Here is a 21,791-nt window from a genome sequence, read left to right on the forward strand (position 1 = left end):
GGCTGGCCAGGCCCGGGATCTCCCATCGGTCCGCCCACCCGATGCTCGACAGAATGCCCCTTCACCGCACGATCCTTGATGCAGCTTCTTACTCTCTCACTCTCTCCTCCCCCCACCCCAGTTTTTTTGCACTTTACTTTTCTGGTCATGCTTCTCTGGCCATAAGAAACCGGGGAGGGTTTTCTAATGGCCAAAGAGGGGCAACCAAGATGAGGAGAAGAGAAAAAAGAATATGAATAAGAGGAGAAAATCAATGCTTGGCCCATCTTTCCGAGAGGTAAAAAAACAAAGAAGAGAAGAGGGGACTTCTTAGTTGTAATCATGCTAGAAGATCACCATCTGGCCAATCAAAACCTTAGAATATTGCTACTTCAGCTAGCCTTCTTCCTCACTTCAGCCCAGCTCTCCCTCTTTTCCACATTGACAATGCTTTTCTCTGCCTTGGACCACTCAAGTCTCAAAAACTTGATTTAACCCTGTAGTGCATGATCGAGATTAATGTAGATAAGGTGCTCTTTTTGCACCGGGCCTTTTCTATGAGGCATAGGAAAGGCATGCCTTTTGAGTGCGTACATGGAATCACCTTCCCTCAGGATAGTCAAGGTGCTAAGGCGGCAACCAAGTGCACCTTGCCCCTGCCTCAGAAAACACTACCTAAACCTAAACCACCTCCACACCCAAACCTAAACCCAATTCCTAAACCAAGACCTTAGTGGATGGCCAAGTCAAGGTGTATCACCTTGTTGGTGACTTCCTGTCGAGATAATAGGGGTTTGGGTCATTGAGAATGTCTAGGCCAGCTTCCTGTAGATCCAACCTGACCAGAACTTAACCCATTTAAAGCCTTCATGTTTATAGAATGCATGATTGCAAATAGTTTGATACAGTAAGATGTCAAATTAAACAATACACAATGATGATGATAGCACATTATGGCAAGAGAAATGTTCTGTATCCCAAGTCATGAACTTATAATCAAAAATGGTCTTTCATAACCTAGGAAGACTCCAGAATTGTACAAGTAAAATTGATTAAATATGAAAGTCACAAGAAACAGAAAAATCTTGGATACCTTTTCCTCTTCTCTCTTACGCTCCTTCTCTTTCAACTTTTCTCGCAAGCGGGCAACATGTTCTTCAAAAATCCCTCTCACAAAATTCTCATCACCAATGGACCTAATAAAGCATGAACCAATTGCTTAAGAAAAATAGATAATCAAACAAATAGATTAAAAATAAAAATGCAGATCATCTAGCCATATTTTTGACTACCTGTATTCTTGAGTGTCTTCAAACAGTGATTTGCAGTCCTCCCATCCTGATGAAGCAGTTATTTCCTAAAAACAAAACCAAACAGTTAAATGTATCTACATCCACATATATGCATTGTGAACTAACACATCATGTATCTGTTAAGAACATGGTCACAGAATACCTTAATTGAGTAAAGCAAGTCAGAGAAATTATCTGCAAGACGTTGGTGCTTTTTAGCCTCTTTCTCCTCCTTCTCCCTAAGCCTTTCCAGTAACTCATCAAAAACAAGCTACGAAATGAGGTAAAACACAAATAAGGTCCATATTGTAGGGAAAAAAGGAATCTGCTTACTTAACATGTTCTCGATATTTGGAGCACAAGGCAAATTAACAAAAATTTTACCAATCAAATTTAATTGCCAATTGTTATGAAACGGAAAAGGGGTAAAAACAATGAATAAATTGTTGACCTATGCATAAGGACTTCAACATGTGTTTCATTTACTTGAATATTTCTAGGCTTTCATGACTTTTAGTAGAGAATGGCACTTTTTATATTTTAAAAAGAGATAAAGTGGAATCATGATCTTTGAAAAGGACTTATGGTGGATCTTTAAAACATCAGTTGAAGACAATATGTAGTTCACAACTTAAAAAATCCATAAGATTTTGATGAACCTTTAAAATTTTCTAGACACTTAACCAGCAACGACATAATAGGCAGTAATATCTTTACAATGACCAAACAAACTCATATGTTTTCTATCACAACAGAGGAACAAAAAAAGGAAACTTCAATGAACAAGGCAAACTCTTTTAAAAGCCTAATATACTTTGACTGATAGGAAAAGGATTAAGAAAGGATATATTTTACATAAACTCTATTTTTGTTATTGGAAAGTTAAGGCATTTTGTCTGGAAAGTTATCAGTCGACAGAAAATATTTAAACGTACATTATACACAGAAGTATAGTTTTAGTAATGTATAAATATAAAGAAAGAGTACACAAATAAACAAACACAAACTAACAGAAGTTTCAAAATCTAAGGGAAAAGATGCTCCAACAATCACCTTTTTATATGAATCTTTTTAGTCAACCCCATCACCCCCCTTTGTTATTAACTCGACTGCAATATTCTTGTTCCAACCCTCGTACTTCTATTGCTCTCTCTCTCTTTCTTTTTTCTTTTTCCCCATATATGTTCATGTTACTCCCTTTATTGCCATCTGAGAAGATCAACAGAAACTTGAGGGGAAAGATGCACAAATTTCCTTTCAGAGCTCTGAGTGTTAAAAGGGGGATTGGCAGTCAGAAAAATAGTGTTAGTAGGGAGCTTAGGCAACTTAGGAATTGGGAGACATACAAAGGGGGATGCAAAGGGATTGAGAATGGAGCAAGAATGATGCCTCATAAATGTAGTTGATCAATGGACTAAGGATCAAAGAGGAGGACATCTGAGATAGTTAATGGAGGAACAAATAAACATTCTTCAAGGACTTCACATTAATCACAAACAGAAAATTAGAGTGGAGGAAAGAAGCTGTGCAAGGATTTGAATACCAATGGGGGTAAATGTCCCACCCACCTAAAAAGAAGCAACAGGAAAATAGAACAAAGGACATAAATATGGAAAAAGTTTACCTTCATGTTTATCTCAGATATTCCTTTTAGGCTATCATCAGCCGAAATGGCAACCTTTAAGTCTTCAAACATCCATGAAGATGCCAAAGCAATCTGGATATAAGTTTTTCGCCATCATGGCCATCCATTAGTTTGTAAGGAAAAGAAGCAACAAAAACAAAAGTTATATATTACCTTTTGGATCTTGATTGCTTCTTTGATCTGGACCTTGTCTTCATGGTACTGCCAAAAAATGAAGCAAAAAATGGTCAAGAAAGGAGCTTTGAGTTGATTCTTTATTTTTGCACTTTTTGGATTGTTCGTAGCTACATTAAAACACTTTTTGTTATATCAAAAATATATATATATTGCAATTAACAACTAAGGCTCTGTTTGGCATTGTTGTATGTAGTAGAGTTTTTATCTGTAGACCTTTGGATTGTAGATCTTTTAATCAAAAAATTTTTGTTGTTTGGTAAATAAATTTCTGAAGTGTTGTTAAATTTTAAGGTTTTTTTGCGCCCTCCAAAATATACAAAATTGTATGAATATCCTCATAAAATTACTATTTGTATGTATACCCTCATAAAATACTTATTTTGCTTGTATACCCTTCTTTTTCTTTCTTTTTTATATATGACCCATACCATCTAACGCCATTAAAGAATAAACAATTTAAATTTGAAATGACTGAAATATCCTTACAGGTAGACACGCAAAATGAAAACTTTACAAGGATACATATGCAAATAGCAACTTTGCAAGGGTACTCATGCAATTACGCATATTTAGGAGGATATACACTTAAAAAAATCCAATAAAAAATGATCAAAATTTAGTAAAAATAATTCAGTTGTTCTTAATAAAAAAAATATGGCAAAAAAAGATTAATATTATCATGTCACATGATCTCATGTTAATATCAACTCTTATAGAATGAATCATGCTGCTTTTACCAAATTCACGCCTCAAAAACAAACAAGAACTCAATATTTACAAATCACTAAAAAATATTTTACTAATCTAAGCATCTATAATTAATTTAAATTTGATATGCTTTAATCTTTTAAAAATAATAAAGAATATATACATATCATAGATTCAATAATGGAAATTATATCAAAATCAAATGAAGAATAATATTACCAAAATGATCACCTAATATTCCAATTTGACCAAATCATGATCTTAAAAAGAAAATTGACAATGTGGCTCAATTTTTTTCTTATGATCACCTAATATTCCAATTTGACCAAATCATGATCTTAAAAAGAAAATTGACAATGTGGCTCAATTTTTTTCTTACTTGTCGATCCAACTGAATCATAAAAGACTTAGCAAGTTCCATCCGAGTTCTATTTTATTTAATAGATTTTTTGAATGTATACCTTTCTAAATATGATAATTTGCATGAATATCCTCATAAAGTTACTATTTGCGTGTATACCCTTATAACTTTTTTTTTTTGCATATCCACCCATTAAAGTATTTCAGTCATTTTAGTTTTAAGCCGTTTATTTTTTAACGACGTTAGATGGTACGGGTACATATGCAAAAAGAAAAAAAATAATATACATGCAAATAGTAATTTTATGAAGGTATTCATGCAATTTTATAAATTTAGGAGGGTATACATGAAAAAAACTCTAAATTTTAATATCTGTTTGAGCCAAAAGAAAGTGCTTTTGATATTAGAAAGTGACAAAAAAGGACATTACAAAAATATTTTCAATTGTCTAACTATTTATACCGTCAAGAAAATTATTATAACATATGCTTATTTACAAATCATTTATATTGATATTTTAATCTAAATAACCTAACAAATAATAATTTTACATTTATTATAAATATAATAATATATTTATAATATTATTATATTTTAATAATATTGCTATAATAAAATTATATAATAATATCACCTTAATACAATATTATAATAGTATTATATCATAATATTATTGTAGTAATAATATTATATTATTATAGTATAATAACAACAATGAAAATAGTAATATAAAATTAGTATAATATAATATAATAGAATACTATTATATTATATAGTATTATTGCACTATCAAAAGCTATTATTATAGAGTATTGTTAATTTGTAAGTTTTTATATTTTAATCTAATAATATAATAAATATATAATTATTTTTATGGGAAATCAAAGGAATATCATAATAGTAAACTAGGTAGTTATTGATTCTAATAGTAACATAAAAGTTTGATTTTATTCAACCGGATACAAAATGTTAATAAAATAGTTCATATATATCCAATAATCAAAAAGTATTTTAAATTATTTTTTAATAAAATCCATTGCCGGGACTCAAACCGTGTCTCTCAAGTGATCTCTTTCCCTTAAAAAAAAAAGCTCTAAATAAAAAGGTTTTACATAGTAAACCTTTTTTGGATGTGCTAAAAAGTTGTTTCACAATTTTTACCAAATATCTCAAAATCACTTCAAAGAGACTATAGCCCTCCAAGAAGCGCTTTTTGGCCCTCCAACAGCATGCCAAATATGGCCTAAACATATTAATAGCAAACACATTAACAATCCTTCTCCAAATATTTTTTCTTTAAATAATGAACCATTTGATCGATATCTAATAGATCATATCACTCACTATATAAAACTTTGTATTTTTCAAAAAATATCATTATATATATACCCCATAAATTGATAGGTTGAGGGGTCTTAACTCAAACACGACTAGTCTTGCTGGCTGATTGAAGTTGGTTGGCCTGTGTGAACCCAACAAGTTGAGTTAGGCCGGTCAAGTCCAAGCTGAGATTGTCATACACACACATATGTATAAATAAATAAATATATATATATAGATACATACATATGTACATACACATGCACGTGCATGTGCATGCACATACACATACATATAATACACACACATATATATGTGTGTGCAAGGTCGGCAGAATCGGTACCGAGCATCGTACCGGTTGTCCGGCGAGATGAGTCAATACAGATTGCATCATGCCGTGCCGGGCCCGTACGGAAACAGCAGAGAGGCGGGAGAGAGGAAGAACAAAAGAGGAAAAGAGAGAGAGGAGGCCGAGGAAGGCCCGCAAAGAGCCAATGGAGGGCCGGAGAGCCGCCGTGCGAAAGAGGAGGCCGGAGAGCCACCGAGAAGCTACGGAAGAAGGGCTCTCTCTGGTCCCCTGTTTCATTCAAAACAGAGGCCGGAGGAGGCCTTTTATTTTTGAGGTTTTTAAATGAAAGTCGGCAAACCAATTGACTTCATTTAAATTTTTTTATTTAAAAAAAAATAAGTGAAGTCGGCAATGGATTTACCAATTTTCACTTAAAATTTTCAAAAATAAAAGGAGCCCCTTCGCCCTTGTTTCGAACGAAACAGGGGACTGGAGCGAGCCCCTCTTCCATGGCACCCTCCTCCGCGCGGCAGCTCCCTAGTCTCCGCTGGCCGATCTCGACCTTCCTCTCCCTCCCCCGCTCTCTCTCTCTTTTCCTCATTTTCCTTCTTCTCCCCCTCCGGCGCTGGTCTCGTTTTCGTTGCCGGAACCGTCCCGGTCCACGGCCAGTACGGTTTAGGACTCCCCAAACCATCGGTTCAGAACTCCCCAAACTGATCGATTCAGGACTCCCCAAACCGATCGGTTCGGGACGGTTCTACCGACCTTGTGTGTGTACATATATTGACACCTTAAAAAGGAGTTGACAATTCAAAATCAATGATGGACTATTCAAATTCAAGATCCAAACCATTGAGCATGATCTAAACTATAAAAAATAATTAAAAATCAAATTTCATGTGTTTTGGCGACCCTTAACCTAATCATCAAGTATAGTACAGCTTCAACACATTTCTTGAAACTCCAATTGAATTACAAAAACTGCAATTCAATTATCATTCATGAAGCACCCCAATATTTTTCGAAGTTTACATCCCATTTCATTATTAATCCGTATTAACATGCCTAATACACTGAACAGGCAAAGCATAATTTTCAGATGGATGATAAGAAACTAACCTGCTTGTCAAGTTCCTCTGCAACATCCTCAAACAGATCTTTTGGCGTTGAACCCGATGTGTTTGATGCTACTGCTTTGTATGGTGGCAAATCCTTCACCTGCAAAGCAGTGTTACATTATATTATAACATATGGACATATAAAGCTATACAATATCCCAAATGAACCATAATTTCATGAAAGTGTACAGAGATCAGCGTTACATTATATTATAACATATGGACATATAAAGCTATACAATATCCCAAATGAACCATAATTTCATCAAAGTGTACAGAGATTTTTCAAGTTACCTGCATACAGTAATCACGCCAGTGAGTTTTAGCTGTAAGAATTCCAGCAGCAACATGTCCTTCCATTAACTTGCGAAACTCATCACGGTTTTTGCGTTCCTGCCGTCTTAATTGCTCCTACATGTTCAATGATGAAGAATGCATGAGCATACTCTAAATTTCAGTTTACAAGTTATAACAAGAAAAACATCAATGTACCTTCTGTTTCTTTCGCTGCTCCTCCTCTTCCTTCTCCAAATTATGTATATACTCCTGCAATACATTGACATGAGCAACAGCACCCCTCAACATAAATGACAAGATGAGAAACACACCTGGAAGATCTCCAAACGATCAATTTTTTCAAGTCGAGAACATCTTTCATCATCCTCCAACCGGTCTTGAACTTTCCTCCATTGACTGTTTGCCTAATAGAAAAGGGACAAAAAAAAGTAATTATAACCTAAAGCAGAAAGATTGTGCCATGCATGCTTGAGATGGGACTTATTTTAGAACAGTACCTTAATGAAGTCACATGATTCAAGAAAAGCTCTATAGTCCATTATGTTTTGCTTATGCTCCTCAGCAGCCTTTGCTCTTTCCTGCAGCAGGATCCAAATTACAGCAAAATGATGGAACAAAAAGCATGCTAGAAATCAGTTATAAGTTCAAAGACATGTTTTCCCAAAGGAAGCCACTTGCCCAGAGATGCGTGCGCCAAATCATTAGCCCACCAAGAACTAAAAAACAATTGTCATATAAATCTATTTTCCCAGCTCAAACCACAGGCTTCAGCAAGCTGTGTGCTCAAACATACATCTGCAGATAATATTACCATACCCCTACTTAAAGAAGATACCAAAAACTAATTAAATATATTAAAAGGAAACTAAAGGAAATTTCCTTACAGTCAGCCATTTTACTATGTGAATGAAGAAGTAAAGTGTGGTTATATAAAAAAAAATAGAAGCTAAGTGTAATAGAATGAATTATTAAAGAAGCCTGAATTTCAGTCATGCTCTGTGTCTTGAAACTTCGTGTTCTAATAGTTTAAATCCTATAGTCATTCCCAAAAATCAATCATTTTTAAGTAATGCTTCCATGCTTTTGAATTTAACACTGGCTTTTTCATTTTTCAAGTACAGTACTCTTAGATAATAATTTTAAAATTCTAAGCTCACAGACAGTTTCAAAATCTAGGTTTCCTCTGTAAGTACCTCTACCAATACATCTTGAATTTAAGTCAACTTTATGCTTTTGAACCTTATAGTCAATCCCAACCCTAGGTATTGTTTCAAAAGTCTCTTACATTAGCTGCATTGCTGGTATACACACCTATAATAAGATACAAATTTTATATTTTACAACTGAATCAAACAAACTCAATGCTTGGCAAATGAGGATAGGTAAAGCCAGCCCCAAATTGAGAAAAGGATAGAGAGTTATGGTTATCAAAAAAACTCACATTTTGCTTTATGCTCGCAACATAAAGATTCTATATCAACATACGGATTAGATGCAGATGAAACATCAGAGTAGTAACAAGAATATCAGGGGCCTATTTTTACAATTCAAGAAAATCAACAAAAACAAGAAACAAGTAATATCTATTTGCCTTGTCCAAAAAATTATTTTAATTTTGAGTCTAAGAAACAAAATTTATTCACAAATCTCAAAGAGAAAGAAATCAAGACCGCATGAAAAAGAAAATCTGGCAGGCTCTGACCTTCTTCAGGAGATCCAGCAAATAGCTTTCGAATAGATCCTCACGATCTCTTGCCCGCTCAACAGCATTAAATCGTTCATCATTCTCAAACATGGTGACAGCTTTACTGAATGGATACAATCAAACTACTGAGAATGTATGATGTAAGGCATAATAAAGGCAGATAGGCAGTCTTAGTTCAGATGGTTAGTTTCTAATTTTCCAATTCAAGCAGATTTCTATTACAAACATGTATTAGACTTTTAACTAGTTTCTTTTCTTGCGTATATAACAACATGCACAGAAATAGAAAACAGACCTCCACCGGGTTGACGAAGTAAGTTCTGTACATTCCTGCATAAGATATAATTAAAAATTATTAATCATATGGAAGAAACTATTATGTGTACCTTCACAAAGAGAAAAATGCAACATACTTCCAACATTCGGGTGAAGTCTTCTCGTGCTTTCTTCTGTTTAATGCGCCGTTCCTCAGCTTCCTGTTTTTTCCTTTGCCCCAAGTACTGAGATAAAATGAAGAGAAATTAAATAGCAAGAGCAAAAAAATCAATCACTAGTAGACAAGGTGATTTCTCTAAGTATTAAAGAAAGAACAGCTCTACGATGTACTACAGTGACTTGTTAAGTCAAATTACACTTCAGGTACGGAATAATCCATCTGCAAACTCACCTCATGAAATGCTTGTTTCCTCTCACCAAGTGTCTTTAACGCACCATATCTCTTGTCACTAATAATAACTCTCATTGCCTGAGAATTTCCCGCCAATATCATATAATTACATAACAGTCAAAAAGAATGCCACATTATTAATTCAGGGGAAAAAACCTGCTCCCAAGTCATATCAGATTCAACATTTGCAGATTCCAGTAGGGTTTTGAATGCATTTTTTGCCTCCTAAAAGAAACAAATAGGAAACACAAACTTGTCATAAACAACCAAGAGAAATGAACAGATACACAACCAACTACATACCTGCTTATTAGCATAAACAAAAGGTTCTTCATCAATTGTTTTCTCCTCCAATGAAGCGGCATTGCTTCTTCCAGTAACCGGCATACCCTTCTTAGCTTCCTACAAGAAATTTGCCAATACAAATGCCTAAAAATAGATATCAAACTATATATAGCTATCATGCAGATTGCATTGAACAGTGACAGCACAAAGTTCAAAAGCATCTGTCTCCACCAACTACTAAGAGCATGATTTGTACAGAGCTCCTCTGAAGAAACTTAAAGAACAAAACACAGAAAGTAACTTAATATATTTTCTTCACTACAGCCTACCTTGTTTACATAAAAACTCTGCAAAAACACCAGATCATTAAACATGGGGCCATGCAAAGATCAAATATTCAGTTTCGAGTTTCAGTCACACCCACCAAGTTTGGTTTCCATAGTTTCGGCATGTTTTAGTATGAGTTTCAGAATTTCGGCTGAAAAATATAAAAAGACTATGAAAAAACCAGAAAATTTTAGAGAAAAATAAAATAAACAAACATACAAAGTACAAACCACATATAGTGGCTTATGTTTTCCCCGTCATAACATCTGAATTTATTTCAATGTGTACAGGTTGAAAGCTTATATAAAATCTTTAAAAAGAAAACTAAAGGTGTTCCTAACTTATGTTGCATTCAATTGTTTGACAACAAGTCAGTTACTGAAAACTTAAGCTTATAAATATCTATGAAAGTAATATGCTAGTCGAGCCCAACCATTCCCATCCTTAGGCTTAAATTTTTCAACCCAAGCCCAAGTCCAACTATTAACTATCAAGCTCAACCAATTAACCCTAGGGCATGAGTCAATCCCCATTCCTCAACCATGGCAGCAGAGGAGAGGCAAGGAATGTGATTCTTGGAGTCAAAAGTGATGATGATATTAAAAAAAAATGGTGGCACAGGAGCCAAAGGTGGTGGTCTGGACAGAGGTGGTAAAGATGGAAATAATTGTGGTTAGGTGCCGGCAGTAGTGAGAAGGTAGATGGAAAGAGAGGAAGCGGATGCAGAATGATAGTAGGCAACATACCTGCTTTGGGAACAGAATCAAGCAGTCATGCAGCAAATGTAAGGAAGCAGGCGGGGAAAGGGTAGATAAAGGGACAAACAGAGAGGGTTTTGATATATATGTATTATAAATTTATTAAAAATAATAAAATAAATACATATGATGTTATATCCAAGGTACGTTGTTTTGGTACCGAACTCCGTACCGGTGCCACCCTATTATTGTGTCGGTCTACCCGATACAAAGGCTGGTTCGATTATCGAGTGTCAGTACGCCCCCCGTACTGCGTACTGGTTCGGTGCAATATGGCATACCTTATACATTATATATATTATTATGTTTTCAGCCAAGTCAGGCTAGAATAATTTTGGGTAAGCACAAGCCAAACTGAAAATCATTTGAGTATAAAAACTTGACCGACATATTTAAGAGATGGAAATCCATGACTAACAGCCAAATGACTGGGCCAGGTGGGTCAGATGACCCATTTCTAGGTCTAATTCCTGGGTGCATTAAGAGAACCCAAAGTTAATGCTTGTTAAGACCAAGCCTAAGCAATGCGTCATTAGTTGATATTGGATCAGGCATGTTGGAGCACCCATACCTAGGTATGGATATTCCTAACCTTGTTCCCATTCGGCCAACCAACTGAAGTCATAAGGTTATTTAGTTGTTCCTAGAGGTACTCCACAAACTATGTAGTTAGAGCTTCAACTATTCAGCACACAAGGTGGTGCCGCACCTCCCATCAACTTGGAAACCTACCATTCAAGATTATTAATCTTCTTCTTGTATTTGTGTAGCTCCCACCTTGCACTCACTTCATGTTCCTTCTTGTTATCACATCTCTTCTAGTATATCAAGCATCCCTCCTTTCTAATCCAAGGGTATATTATCATACACCACAAAGTAACATAAGTAATCATGGGGATGTAAATTATGCTCAACAAAATAATCAAGGTAGAAATGTGATTAAAGAAAGGAACCCCCACCAACAAGGCAGAAGTGTTGAGATACAAGTTTCCTAGGGGCAAGAAGGACAGATCAGACCAAAAAAAATAATCAATTTGTCCAGGCATTTGTGTCATGGATATCCCATTACATTGAAAGTGCCATATGTAACATCCAATTCATCAAGTGTCATTAGAAGTGTAATCAAGACAGCTCAAACTTGACTCAATTGTCCACTGACCTAGCTCTAGTTTGGCTCATTTTTTGAAACAAGCCAGGACTAGCTAGCTCAAGCTTAGCTCTAGGTGAGTCTCAAGCATAAACCAGCTGTTCAAAAGCTCAAGCATCTAGTGTCTACCATACAAGCGAGAGGGGAAAGAGAAGGGGGTGAAGGAAAAGTGATAGACGAGATAGCCTAAAAGAACCAGTACAACAACAGACGTCAGATTCCTTTCCCATCTATCCATTGGAATGCCACCAATTTTGAAGCCCTAGCCAACCACCTACAGACCCACCTGCCCCATTCAGCATCAATAATTCCCAATGCCTCCACATTAATGTCATTCCAAGACCTAGGACAATAGTGCATGGACATCAACTAGATCCTTCTCTCTTGCTCACTTCTGTCTGTGGAGGTGACTACGCTTTTGGAAAGGGGAACAGGAAAAAGGGGAGAGCAAAAAGCTATATCATGCAATGTGAAGTCTGAATGTGACTAATCCACCACAAGATAGGGCTTCCATTAGGATTGAGATGAGGCTAGTTCAAGGATTTAATGTCGGTCACTAGATTCTGATCCAACAGCTAAAAACATTAAATGTTCCAGCTATTAGATAAAGATATATAGTTAACAATTATATTTACTAAGTGATTGTATCAACTAGTTATAATGCTAACTAAATATAGAAGTGATTGTCTTTTACGGATATATTTTCCGCTTGACAAAGCCAAACATAAACGAGATAGACCAGCCTCAAGCTCAAATTGTCTATATTTCAAGCTCAAATTCTAGGATCAAGCTTGAATTATTTACTAACTGAGCAAACCTTTTCGATCCAAATTGCATGCCCAGCTGCTCATGAATAGCTTTCTCATTTGACACTTCTAGGTGCCACCGTATCACCGAGATGTTGAAGCTTTGTAAGTATTTATTGTAAGTTTGTAACCATCTCCTCAAGAGAAATGACAAAAGGAGAATAGCAGACATCATAAAGAAACAATATACAGGGTGCTATAACCAGAACTGTCTTTTTGCTATATGTTCATCATTATCAACCAAAGAAATAAAAGCTAGGAAGTCGTAATGCACCAACAAATATGGTACTAAGTTAAGATGAAAATAATTATAAGAATCATTTAATAAATAAATAAATAAATAAAATGCCGAACTAACCAATACATGACAAAACTGATTATGTAACTTGAAGTTCATTCTTTCCACTTTCCACAATAAGTCAAACTAAATATGTAACAAAAACCAGTTCACAACATGAAAAAACTTTAATATCACAGGTGATAAATCAGAATGCATGAAAGAAGGAACTCAATCAGAAGGTTACAAATTGGCCATACCTCCAAATCCTGAGCAGAAGCTCCATCAGGCAAACTTGCAATATTTACAAGAGAGGAATTGTCATGATTACTCCTGAAAATAAGATCAGTTATTTTCAACTAAAAAACAGAAGAAAAAAAGTTAAGAAGTAACAAATGCATCCATAGCAGCTCATGAAACTATACTTTGCATTAGATAATGCAGCTTCTATTGCAACAGTAGGAACCACTGTATTTGCAGGAACAGGTGCCAGTAATGGAGTTACAGGTGTCTGAGGATTTGATGCGCCAACTGTGTTTAGAATTCCCAAAGAGGAACTAGAAGGGATTCCAGCAGATGGTACAACAGCAACAGATGGCGATACTGAAGCCATCACACCTGGAGGTACAATAGCATTGGCTGACACTGAAACTGGGCTTGATACTACTGCATATGTTGCTTCAGGAGTCACAGAAGCTGTGGCAGGAGGGATCTCCCCAGACGAAACAACTGGAGCAGCTGGGACAGCAGAAGCTGCACCAGTTTCTGTACATGGCTGCGCAGCTGCAGCCCTTAATGCTTGTTCACGAGCTAGCTGAACAAGAGTACATTGAATCAGAATTGAAATGAGAAATATTATACATTGAGAAATTGAGCATATAAATGACAAAGCCGAAAGGTTGATCATATTAAAACCTTGAGCTCCTCAGGAATTATCCATTTGGATACCTTTGTGACCTTGTTATAATAGTATCTGTAAAATATTCAGCAAATGGAAAAGATTACGACTGTTAAACAACGAAGATGTCCACATGATTTCAAACTACAGTATGCATTGGCAAGAAATTGGACAATAACTTGCTAAAGGTACGAGAAAATTACTTACGTTCGTCCATCTGGAGTGCTGAATTCCTTCCAATCAGTCGAAGCATCGGCCCTCTGTGAAAGACGAAAAGGTTAAATAAGCACAAAGATGGAAGAGTACTGAATACAACTGATAAAAAAACAAGTTACCAAGATTGAGAGTGTGTATCAAGGACTAAAGCACAGCCAAAGCGACTAACTGACAAAAGGTCACTCATTCATCTTAGCGAGAATTTTGGCATGGCATCTTACACAAGTTCATATCAGTTATTTAGGATAAGAACCATTATGCATCAAATCATTAAGGACCACAAATGCAGCAGTTAACAAAACCACCCTTTCACTGAAATGATGCAGCTCAGGGACAACATAGATTTTCAGTGTTGTAGCATTTCACTAGTCGCATGCCATAGTAATAAAACCCAAAGCTTCATCTAAATTGATGAGACCAGTGATTATGGCCAAAAAATAACTGTAGAAATTCATCTATCTGTGCAGCAACTATGCCACCTTTAACATGTCAAATTGCAGTCAATCAAAAGAGGCATACAACAAACTCAGTTCAAGATTATAAAATTGGCAAAACATATTACTATCCCCTGCAATACTTTCACTCCTACGACAATGAAATATGGATGTATGAATGTGTTATAAGTTTTTTTTTATATTCATATAAATTAAGAAAAAGTAAAATCCAGCAACATGACAATATCCTCCCATTTTCAGCTGGTACCATCAAATACAAGATATTCCTCATTGGAGAGACTTTGAATAACTGATATTCAATCCTTGCAATTTGCATTCTCGATAAACTATTTCTAAAATTTGTCTACCTAGAACCCAGTTCAATTGGGAAAAAAGGAAAGAAGCTATACACAGAAACAAAATAAAGATAGAAGGACAATGTCAGGTTTGATCTGGGTGTAAAAGGTTCTCAACCTTTGACTAATCATATTATGACCAATATAGAAGACCACATATACATATATATATATATGTATGTATAATTCGGTCTCTCTGATGGGATTTGGAGTTAAAGCTTCAGTGAAACAACTTGACTGCCTGAGTTTCACAATGAGGAACCATATATGACAACAACAACAATAACCATGATGATGATGATAACAATAATAATAGTAACCATCAACAATAAGCAGTAAATAAACCAGAATGCACCCATAAATATAGTACCAAGCTTCACAAAGCAGTTTGCAGAAATATAACTTAGTTATATAACAATTAATTTGATCATGAGGTTGTACTAAAAACATCACACATTATCAAGTAATTAACATTTTGCTGAAACTTGAAACCACATGTTATGCATGCAAAGTAACACAATTTAATGCAACATTACTCAATGGTGGAAAATACTCTTGTTTACAATAAAATGCAGACAGAAAGCCTCAACTAGAAATGTGCAGAATGCATCTCAACGGTGACAGACAAATAGAATAATGAATAAAGTGTAACTTAATCTGAACAAGAAATATTGCAATGAACATGCACCATGTAACATATTGTACCTCTCTTGTGAGTTGTGACTATATAAATCATGCATCTGTGAGCAACCTTAAGAAAGTATTGATGTCAAATGAATCAACATTGAGCAAATCCAAATTACAACATTACATGGATCACCGTTATGAGCCAAATAGGACAAATAATTTCATCATGGAAATAAGTGAATGTGTGCTCCATATAGAAGGGGAAGAAATGAAAAGAGTGCCCTTTGCAGAGTATAGAGTTCAAACCAACAAGTTCAGATATATCATAAGCAAGTGACAAAATGCTTGTGACATCTGTGCCACAGCACTTGACGGGTCCTGAAATCACAGCTCATGATCAACAGCAGAAACTTTACACAGCATTTGGATATTTATACAAGACTAGAATTAATGCTCATAGTTAAATCTTTGATTGTCATCAGGTATGCTGCTTACATAAATAAAGAACTCACAATGTTGTATCGTAATGAATGCATTTAGCAACACCAAAGTTTAAGATAGAAGATTCAGTATCTGTAGCAAGCCAGCATCATTTTACCCAATAACTGTGTTTGTCATCTGTATCAATCTTGCCCATGCAATTCAAAGTAAATTAGAATGTGATAGTGAAAGTGAGATCTAAGATGATAGAAAAAACTTAGTATGATTGAAATCAATTCATTCATCATACTGCAACAAATCGTTTTGAAATAATTATGCATATCGGCTAGATCATAGTAATTAGCATACAGATTCATGTTATCATCATATGCCTGCCATGTTGCATGTGCATTTTGAGAATTTACTGTATCCAATGCTTGCAACCATGCTATCATGTAAAACAGGTATACGACATTGATAATACCATAGTCCACAATTTCAAAAAAAAAAGTCAACAATTAAAAAAACAAAATCATATAAAACCTGTGGTACAATAGTATGGAAGAACTACTCTATGGAATTTCTATCGTTGGTGTCAATTAAAGATTTCATTGAGTCAGTAGTTCAGCACATGACAACTCTTAAGGGTTAACAGTAGTTGAAAGCAACAAAATTTCATTCCAAATTATCCAAAGATACAGAGGAAATGCATCATGTTTTGTTACTTCATGTTTTCTACAGATCACAGATTGCACCCACCACTAAAATTACAAAACGGGGGCCCCTTGATGTAAGAAAGGATTTAGCAATCATTGCCTGCCTTGAGAAAACTGAAACCCTGCTTCATAATGACCATATATAGCAGTTGTTTTTTGCTCCAGACGTGCCAAAAGACATCTACAGACCAATAGAAGAACATGCAAAGAAACAGAGAATCCACATAAAACAATTTTGATCAACACCAGTACAGTTACAACTGTCAGCATTCGTGAAAGGAACCATAATGGCAACCACTAGTAAGACCGCAAAGGAAGAGGAAGTAGAGTCATTACATGTAGACATCCAATAATATGACTCACCTCAACAGGTGTCATCAACTCAAAGGGCTTCTCCCAGCTAGACTGTCTGGTCTTCTTATTGTAATAATATCTAAATAATTAAATGTTGTAGCTGAATCAGAATAAGAAAACATAGTCCAACACAGTAGGGGGGAAATCAAATGAGCCAATGAAAGATGCAGAAATTACATCAGGCACTGCCTACACCTATAACAAAACCAAAAGCCAAGAGCAAAAGAATGCAAGATCTGAAAACATAGGAAGGAAAAGAACGCAATGGAAGTACAAATGTCTATTAAAACTATACCTTTTTCCATCATCAGATGTGTGCACTTGCCAATCAGAAGAGGCCTGTTCAGCTGAGCTAGGTTGTGCATTTGTTGTCTGGATTTTTCAGAAGGACAAAGAAAGATATGAACAAGCAAGCTCCATGATCAACATGAAGTTGGAGCGAACTTTTTTCATCCAAAGTAATTAAAAGTACAGAAGTTTCTCACAGGAACTGTGCCTGCCGCAGCTGAAGATTGTGCTGCAGCCTGCACTAAATGTGTAACAAGAGGTACATTCTGAGTCCCGTGTGTAGACCAAGGTTGTCCGACTGCAGGCATAACAGGTGCATGCATCTGAGATGCTGGTTGATATTGGGATGGGGTGTTGAATGTATGTTGTGGCTGGCCATAAGACGTCGTAAACTGCAGTCATGTATTAGCACAAAATCACATAACCAAAGCTAACGAAAGCAAAAAAGAAAAAAGGAACAAAATGTTAGTAGCTACTAAAGAATATGGATATGAGAGATCTTACTGTATAAGATGAAGAAAGAGGCATTCCTACGCCACCGAAATTAGGCAGATGATTGTGTGGCATCTGAGGATTTTGCTGGGGCTGCAGTGTCCCAGATGTCATAGGCCTGTTTGGCTGAACATATGGCATTGGAACTGCTTGTGAAGATGGTGGTGCTGCTGGGCCTGATCTTGGAGGTAAATGGTGTGCAGGTTGAGAAAAATGGGGCATTTGAGTTTGATCAGAAGGCATTCCAATATTTGTACCATGAACACCTTGCCCAACAGGTCGGAATTGCTGAGAGGCTGCTGGGATGAACTGATGTGTTTGTTGAGCTGGAACCACATGTCCAAACTACAACATCCACATAATAGCATGCTTTTAGATATAATGAAGGGAATTGATCATAAAGCAACATATCTGAAATTCCAGCAGAGAAATATATTCTCACCTGCATAGGCATTGGTGGACCAAAATTTTGAGGTGGAACTGCGGACCTGACCACTGCAGGCCTAAGGGGCTTTACAAAATAAAATAACACAGTATTACGTTCATGCAACAGCAAAAAGACCAAACAAATGAAAAGGGGGGTAAATTCATTTTGATTGACAGGACAGCAAACCATTAAAATGGCAAGAGAATTAAAGAGTTATATATGCTACCTGTACCCCAGAAAACTGTGAATTGCTGGCCATTCGTAACAGAGATTTAAGCAGCAACAAGCACTAGAATAGCAGTAAGACTAACATCAATAGTAGACATGAATAACTGAATTGGATTAAAAAGGCAGTCAAGGATCCAAATCCCTCATTAAACTTTCAATAGTTAAAAAAGAATAAAATAAAGATGCATTTGAGGCAGCATTTGGTAGTAAGATAAGTTCAGTTTTCTTTATGTTCATACCAAAATGCATAGTCATTCAGTTGGCTATGGTTCCTCCTGAACTTTTCCAATTTCCTTAACATTGAACAATGAGAAATTACATATAGATTAATTTGAACCACACCATGCCAACGTTCTAGCACACAAGCAACATTAAGATATTAAAATCTCATCAAGGACATTGTGAATGTTACCAGGACCTCGCTTTAAATGGCCTGATAAACTTCCCTACTCAAACTTCGTGACATGACACACTAAGAATCTCTGTGAACAATAAATATTTAACCAGTACGTGATCTCATTGCATTAAAACCTCATTGCTAGAAAAATATTGTTTAAACAATCCTTTCAAACCAAAAAAGTAATCATTACAATGTAACTTTTCATGTGGGATATTTACTCAGGCACGTCTACTCGATAACAAATTAAAGCAATTATCATTTAGCACCATCAAACCATTCAACAAAATAATTTTTTGAGTGTAGCTATTGCATAAGAAGTAACACTGGATACCGATACGATAAAGGACAGCAAGAAATCCATGTGCCTTTATCTGATTTCTGATATTTAAGGACATGACAGGGATGGACATTTAAAATATATAAAATTCAAAAATCCCTCTTAGGGAATAAAATACAGCTTAAAGAGACTTCTCTCTTGCAGTCTTCAGATAATAGAGACAAGGGTCTTTCAGGGTGTCCATAAATGCATTCATGATTCATAATGCAGCTAAAAAACTACCCAATTAAACACCTAATATGCCAAAAATTTTGGGAATAGTCTTGCACACCATGTTCATTATAAATAGGTACACCTGTTTATATGCGGAGATTGATACATCTCCGATATACAGATAATTCTTTGTTTTTCAAAATATTTCAAACCTTTCAAGACAACAAACAAGGCCGTGCCCCCCTCAAAATAATCTTGATAGTCTTGTTAATAAATATGGCATTAGCCAATGATCCAAGATACAATTTTGAAGGAATAACCATTCTAGGATTATAATATAAAAATTTTAGAGAACAAGCCTCCCATTGTTTTATTGTGAACTGATAATGTACCATGGATTCTAATGTTCTCACTCCAGCTCTTCTCTATATACTGAACATCTGAACCACTAAGCTTCACCTCCTCCAGTTCATACCAATGTTCCTACTTTTTTGGCATGCATGGCTTTCAATTTTCCTTTAATAAAAAAATGAGTAAAAAAGCAGTTGACTGCAATATAAGCTTTAAGAGAAACCAGGAAAACAAGGTGTTAGGGAAGGAAAAGAAAAGAAAATGGTTTATGATATGCCCATCTTACAGTAACATTCATGTTCCAACTCACATAAGCCTTCATATTTTTTAAATAGCTAAATCCCTGCTTAGAGTGTGTAATCAGGGCCAATTTTTCAGCTGAAACTTTAGTGGTCCTCCATATTTAATTTTGGTACCAACACTAGGATAAAATGTTTATTTGATCATAATACTTTATTTTTTAAGTTATGGGATGAGAGTTAAGGTGTCTAGCTCACTACTTTAACATTAGCATGAGTATGTATGACAATGATAACGAAATCAGACATGGATCGTTGAATTTTTCATACAAAGGGCAAGACTTTTGAATTAAAATATCAGAATCGCATACTCCCATGTCAATGCAAATAAGCAAAGGATTAAAGGACATAGCTTACCCTTCACCCAGAGGAAGGCGCCGCCATTCACAGTCTCCGTACACAGAGATGTGCCGAAGTCAATAACAATTCTGCCCTGATGCGGCAGGAGAAAAGTGCAAAGTTCAAATTTTGATGCAAAATCAATAAATCCCTAAACCCTACCACATGGGGAAACTTAGATTAAGCACCAAAAAATGAAGAAAGAACCCTATCTGACCCTTTCTCATTAAAAACAATTCTGCGAGCAAAAAACTCCGAGCTTGATGCCTGAGGGTATCAGAAAACAAGCCACTTGATCTAATCTGAAGGCCCAAACCACATTGCACGTAATCTTGAAGAACCCGAGCAGACGGACAATCGAAAATATGGAGGCAATAACCAAGGAAAGGGATTTTAAAGGAAAACTAGCAATTGCGCCAGAAGCCTCTGAAGTCACAAAGAAGCCTTAATACGATCATTCAAGAAAGGAACAAGACTTTCTAGGGTTGTTCCGGCTCCCGTGTTCGGGTATCGAGAAAGAGGGGTGGGAAGAGAGGGGAACAAGGGGGAAATACCTGAACTCGCTCGGAATCGAAAGGGGACGACGCTGTGACGATGCCGGAGAGAAAATACTTGAACTCTCTCGCTCTCGTCCACTCCTTCTCCTTCTCTTCTTCTCGCTCTCTCTTCCTCGGTCGCTCAGCTCGCACTCCCCACGCAAACAGAAATGGCCTGCCGCTGGGGTGCGAATTGTGGGAAGAAAAAAGCTGTAACCGAGTTGCCGAATTTTATACAGGGGGGGTGCGTTACCTTCTGTTCCTTGCCGTTCGATCTTTACCCTACGGCTACCGCGCTGCACAGGGAGGTCGGTGCTGAGCAGCTACTCTGACCAGTCATTGAGCGAGAGTTCCAAATTCTGGTTAGATTGTAGAGTGGGAGATATTCCCAAGGTCTCGTAGCCTATGTGAGGCACTTGGCAGCTCCGCATGTTAAGGCTGCCCGTTTAATAATACTTTTTTTCTCTTTTTTTTCTCAATTTTTCTTCGAATACAATATAAAATAGATATAATAATAAAATAAATAATAGAGTGAAATGGATATAAGAGCGATCTTTATTATCTAAAATAAAGAAATATACTAATAACATATTAATACATATTGCTAATAATTAATATGGATATTTATATGACGAATGAAGAGCTTAGAATAGATATAATAGAATAGATAGCTGATATAGAATATAATAGAACAGATATGAGAACCTAATTATTTTCTAAAAAAATATTTGATATTAATATTATGATAAACTCATCATTCAA

At 35.9% G+C, this 21,791-nt stretch overlaps 1 protein-coding gene across 6 annotated transcripts in view; it reads right to left on the reverse strand.

The window, feature by feature from the left end:
- The window catches only part of LOC103718607 (pre-mRNA-processing protein 40A-like), a 33,229-nt gene extending 11,997 nt beyond the window's left edge, over nucleotides 1-21,232 (reverse strand). For 3 of the 6 annotated variants that reach the window (XR_003387806.2, XR_003387805.2, XM_008807508.4), the window contains exons 1-28: nucleotides 21,048-21,231; nucleotides 20,512-20,587; nucleotides 18,613-18,675; nucleotides 18,402-18,470; nucleotides 17,972-18,304; nucleotides 17,665-17,859; nucleotides 17,475-17,551; nucleotides 17,189-17,258; nucleotides 14,264-14,316; nucleotides 14,074-14,131; nucleotides 13,584-13,972; nucleotides 13,419-13,491; nucleotides 9,862-9,960; nucleotides 9,715-9,783; nucleotides 9,559-9,636; nucleotides 9,305-9,391; nucleotides 9,187-9,221; nucleotides 8,889-8,994; nucleotides 7,684-7,764; nucleotides 7,498-7,590; nucleotides 7,382-7,435; nucleotides 7,184-7,300; nucleotides 6,891-6,989; nucleotides 3,070-3,117; nucleotides 2,896-2,988; nucleotides 1,435-1,542; nucleotides 1,272-1,336; nucleotides 1,073-1,175 (exon numbers count right to left, since the gene is read on the reverse strand). Coding sequence is in view for 4 of the 6 variants with exons in the window: in XM_008807508.4 (XP_008805730.1) it covers nucleotides 1,073-1,175; nucleotides 1,272-1,336; nucleotides 1,435-1,542; nucleotides 2,896-2,988; nucleotides 3,070-3,117; nucleotides 6,891-6,989; nucleotides 7,184-7,300; nucleotides 7,382-7,435; nucleotides 7,498-7,590; nucleotides 7,684-7,764; nucleotides 8,889-8,994; nucleotides 9,187-9,221; nucleotides 9,305-9,391; nucleotides 9,559-9,636; nucleotides 9,715-9,783; nucleotides 9,862-9,960; nucleotides 13,419-13,491; nucleotides 13,584-13,972; nucleotides 14,074-14,131; nucleotides 14,264-14,316; nucleotides 17,189-17,258; nucleotides 17,475-17,551; nucleotides 17,665-17,859; nucleotides 17,972-18,304; nucleotides 18,402-18,470; nucleotides 18,613-18,645 (2,685 nt within the window). In the remaining 2 variants the exon portion in view is untranslated. Of the gene's footprint in view, nucleotides 1-1,072; nucleotides 1,176-1,271; nucleotides 1,337-1,434; nucleotides 1,543-2,895; nucleotides 2,989-3,069; nucleotides 3,118-6,890; nucleotides 6,990-7,183; nucleotides 7,301-7,381; nucleotides 7,436-7,497; nucleotides 7,591-7,683; nucleotides 7,765-8,888; nucleotides 8,995-9,186; nucleotides 9,222-9,304; nucleotides 9,392-9,558; nucleotides 9,637-9,714; nucleotides 9,784-9,861; nucleotides 9,961-13,418; nucleotides 13,492-13,583; nucleotides 13,973-14,073; nucleotides 14,132-14,263; nucleotides 14,317-17,188; nucleotides 17,259-17,474; nucleotides 17,552-17,664; nucleotides 17,860-17,971; nucleotides 18,305-18,401; nucleotides 18,471-18,612; nucleotides 18,676-20,511; nucleotides 20,588-21,047 lie in introns of all 6 variants that reach the window. The other 3 variants (XM_017845589.3, XM_017845586.3, XM_008807513.4) reach the window with 3 other exon arrangements.
- Between the last annotated feature and the right edge of the window lie 559 nt (nucleotides 21,233-21,791).

Source organism: Phoenix dactylifera, chromosome 5, assembly GCF_009389715.1.
Source record: "Phoenix dactylifera cultivar Barhee BC4 chromosome 5, palm_55x_up_171113_PBpolish2nd_filt_p, whole genome shotgun sequence".
Lineage (NCBI taxonomy): Eukaryota > Viridiplantae > Streptophyta > Magnoliopsida > Arecales > Arecaceae > Phoenix > Phoenix dactylifera.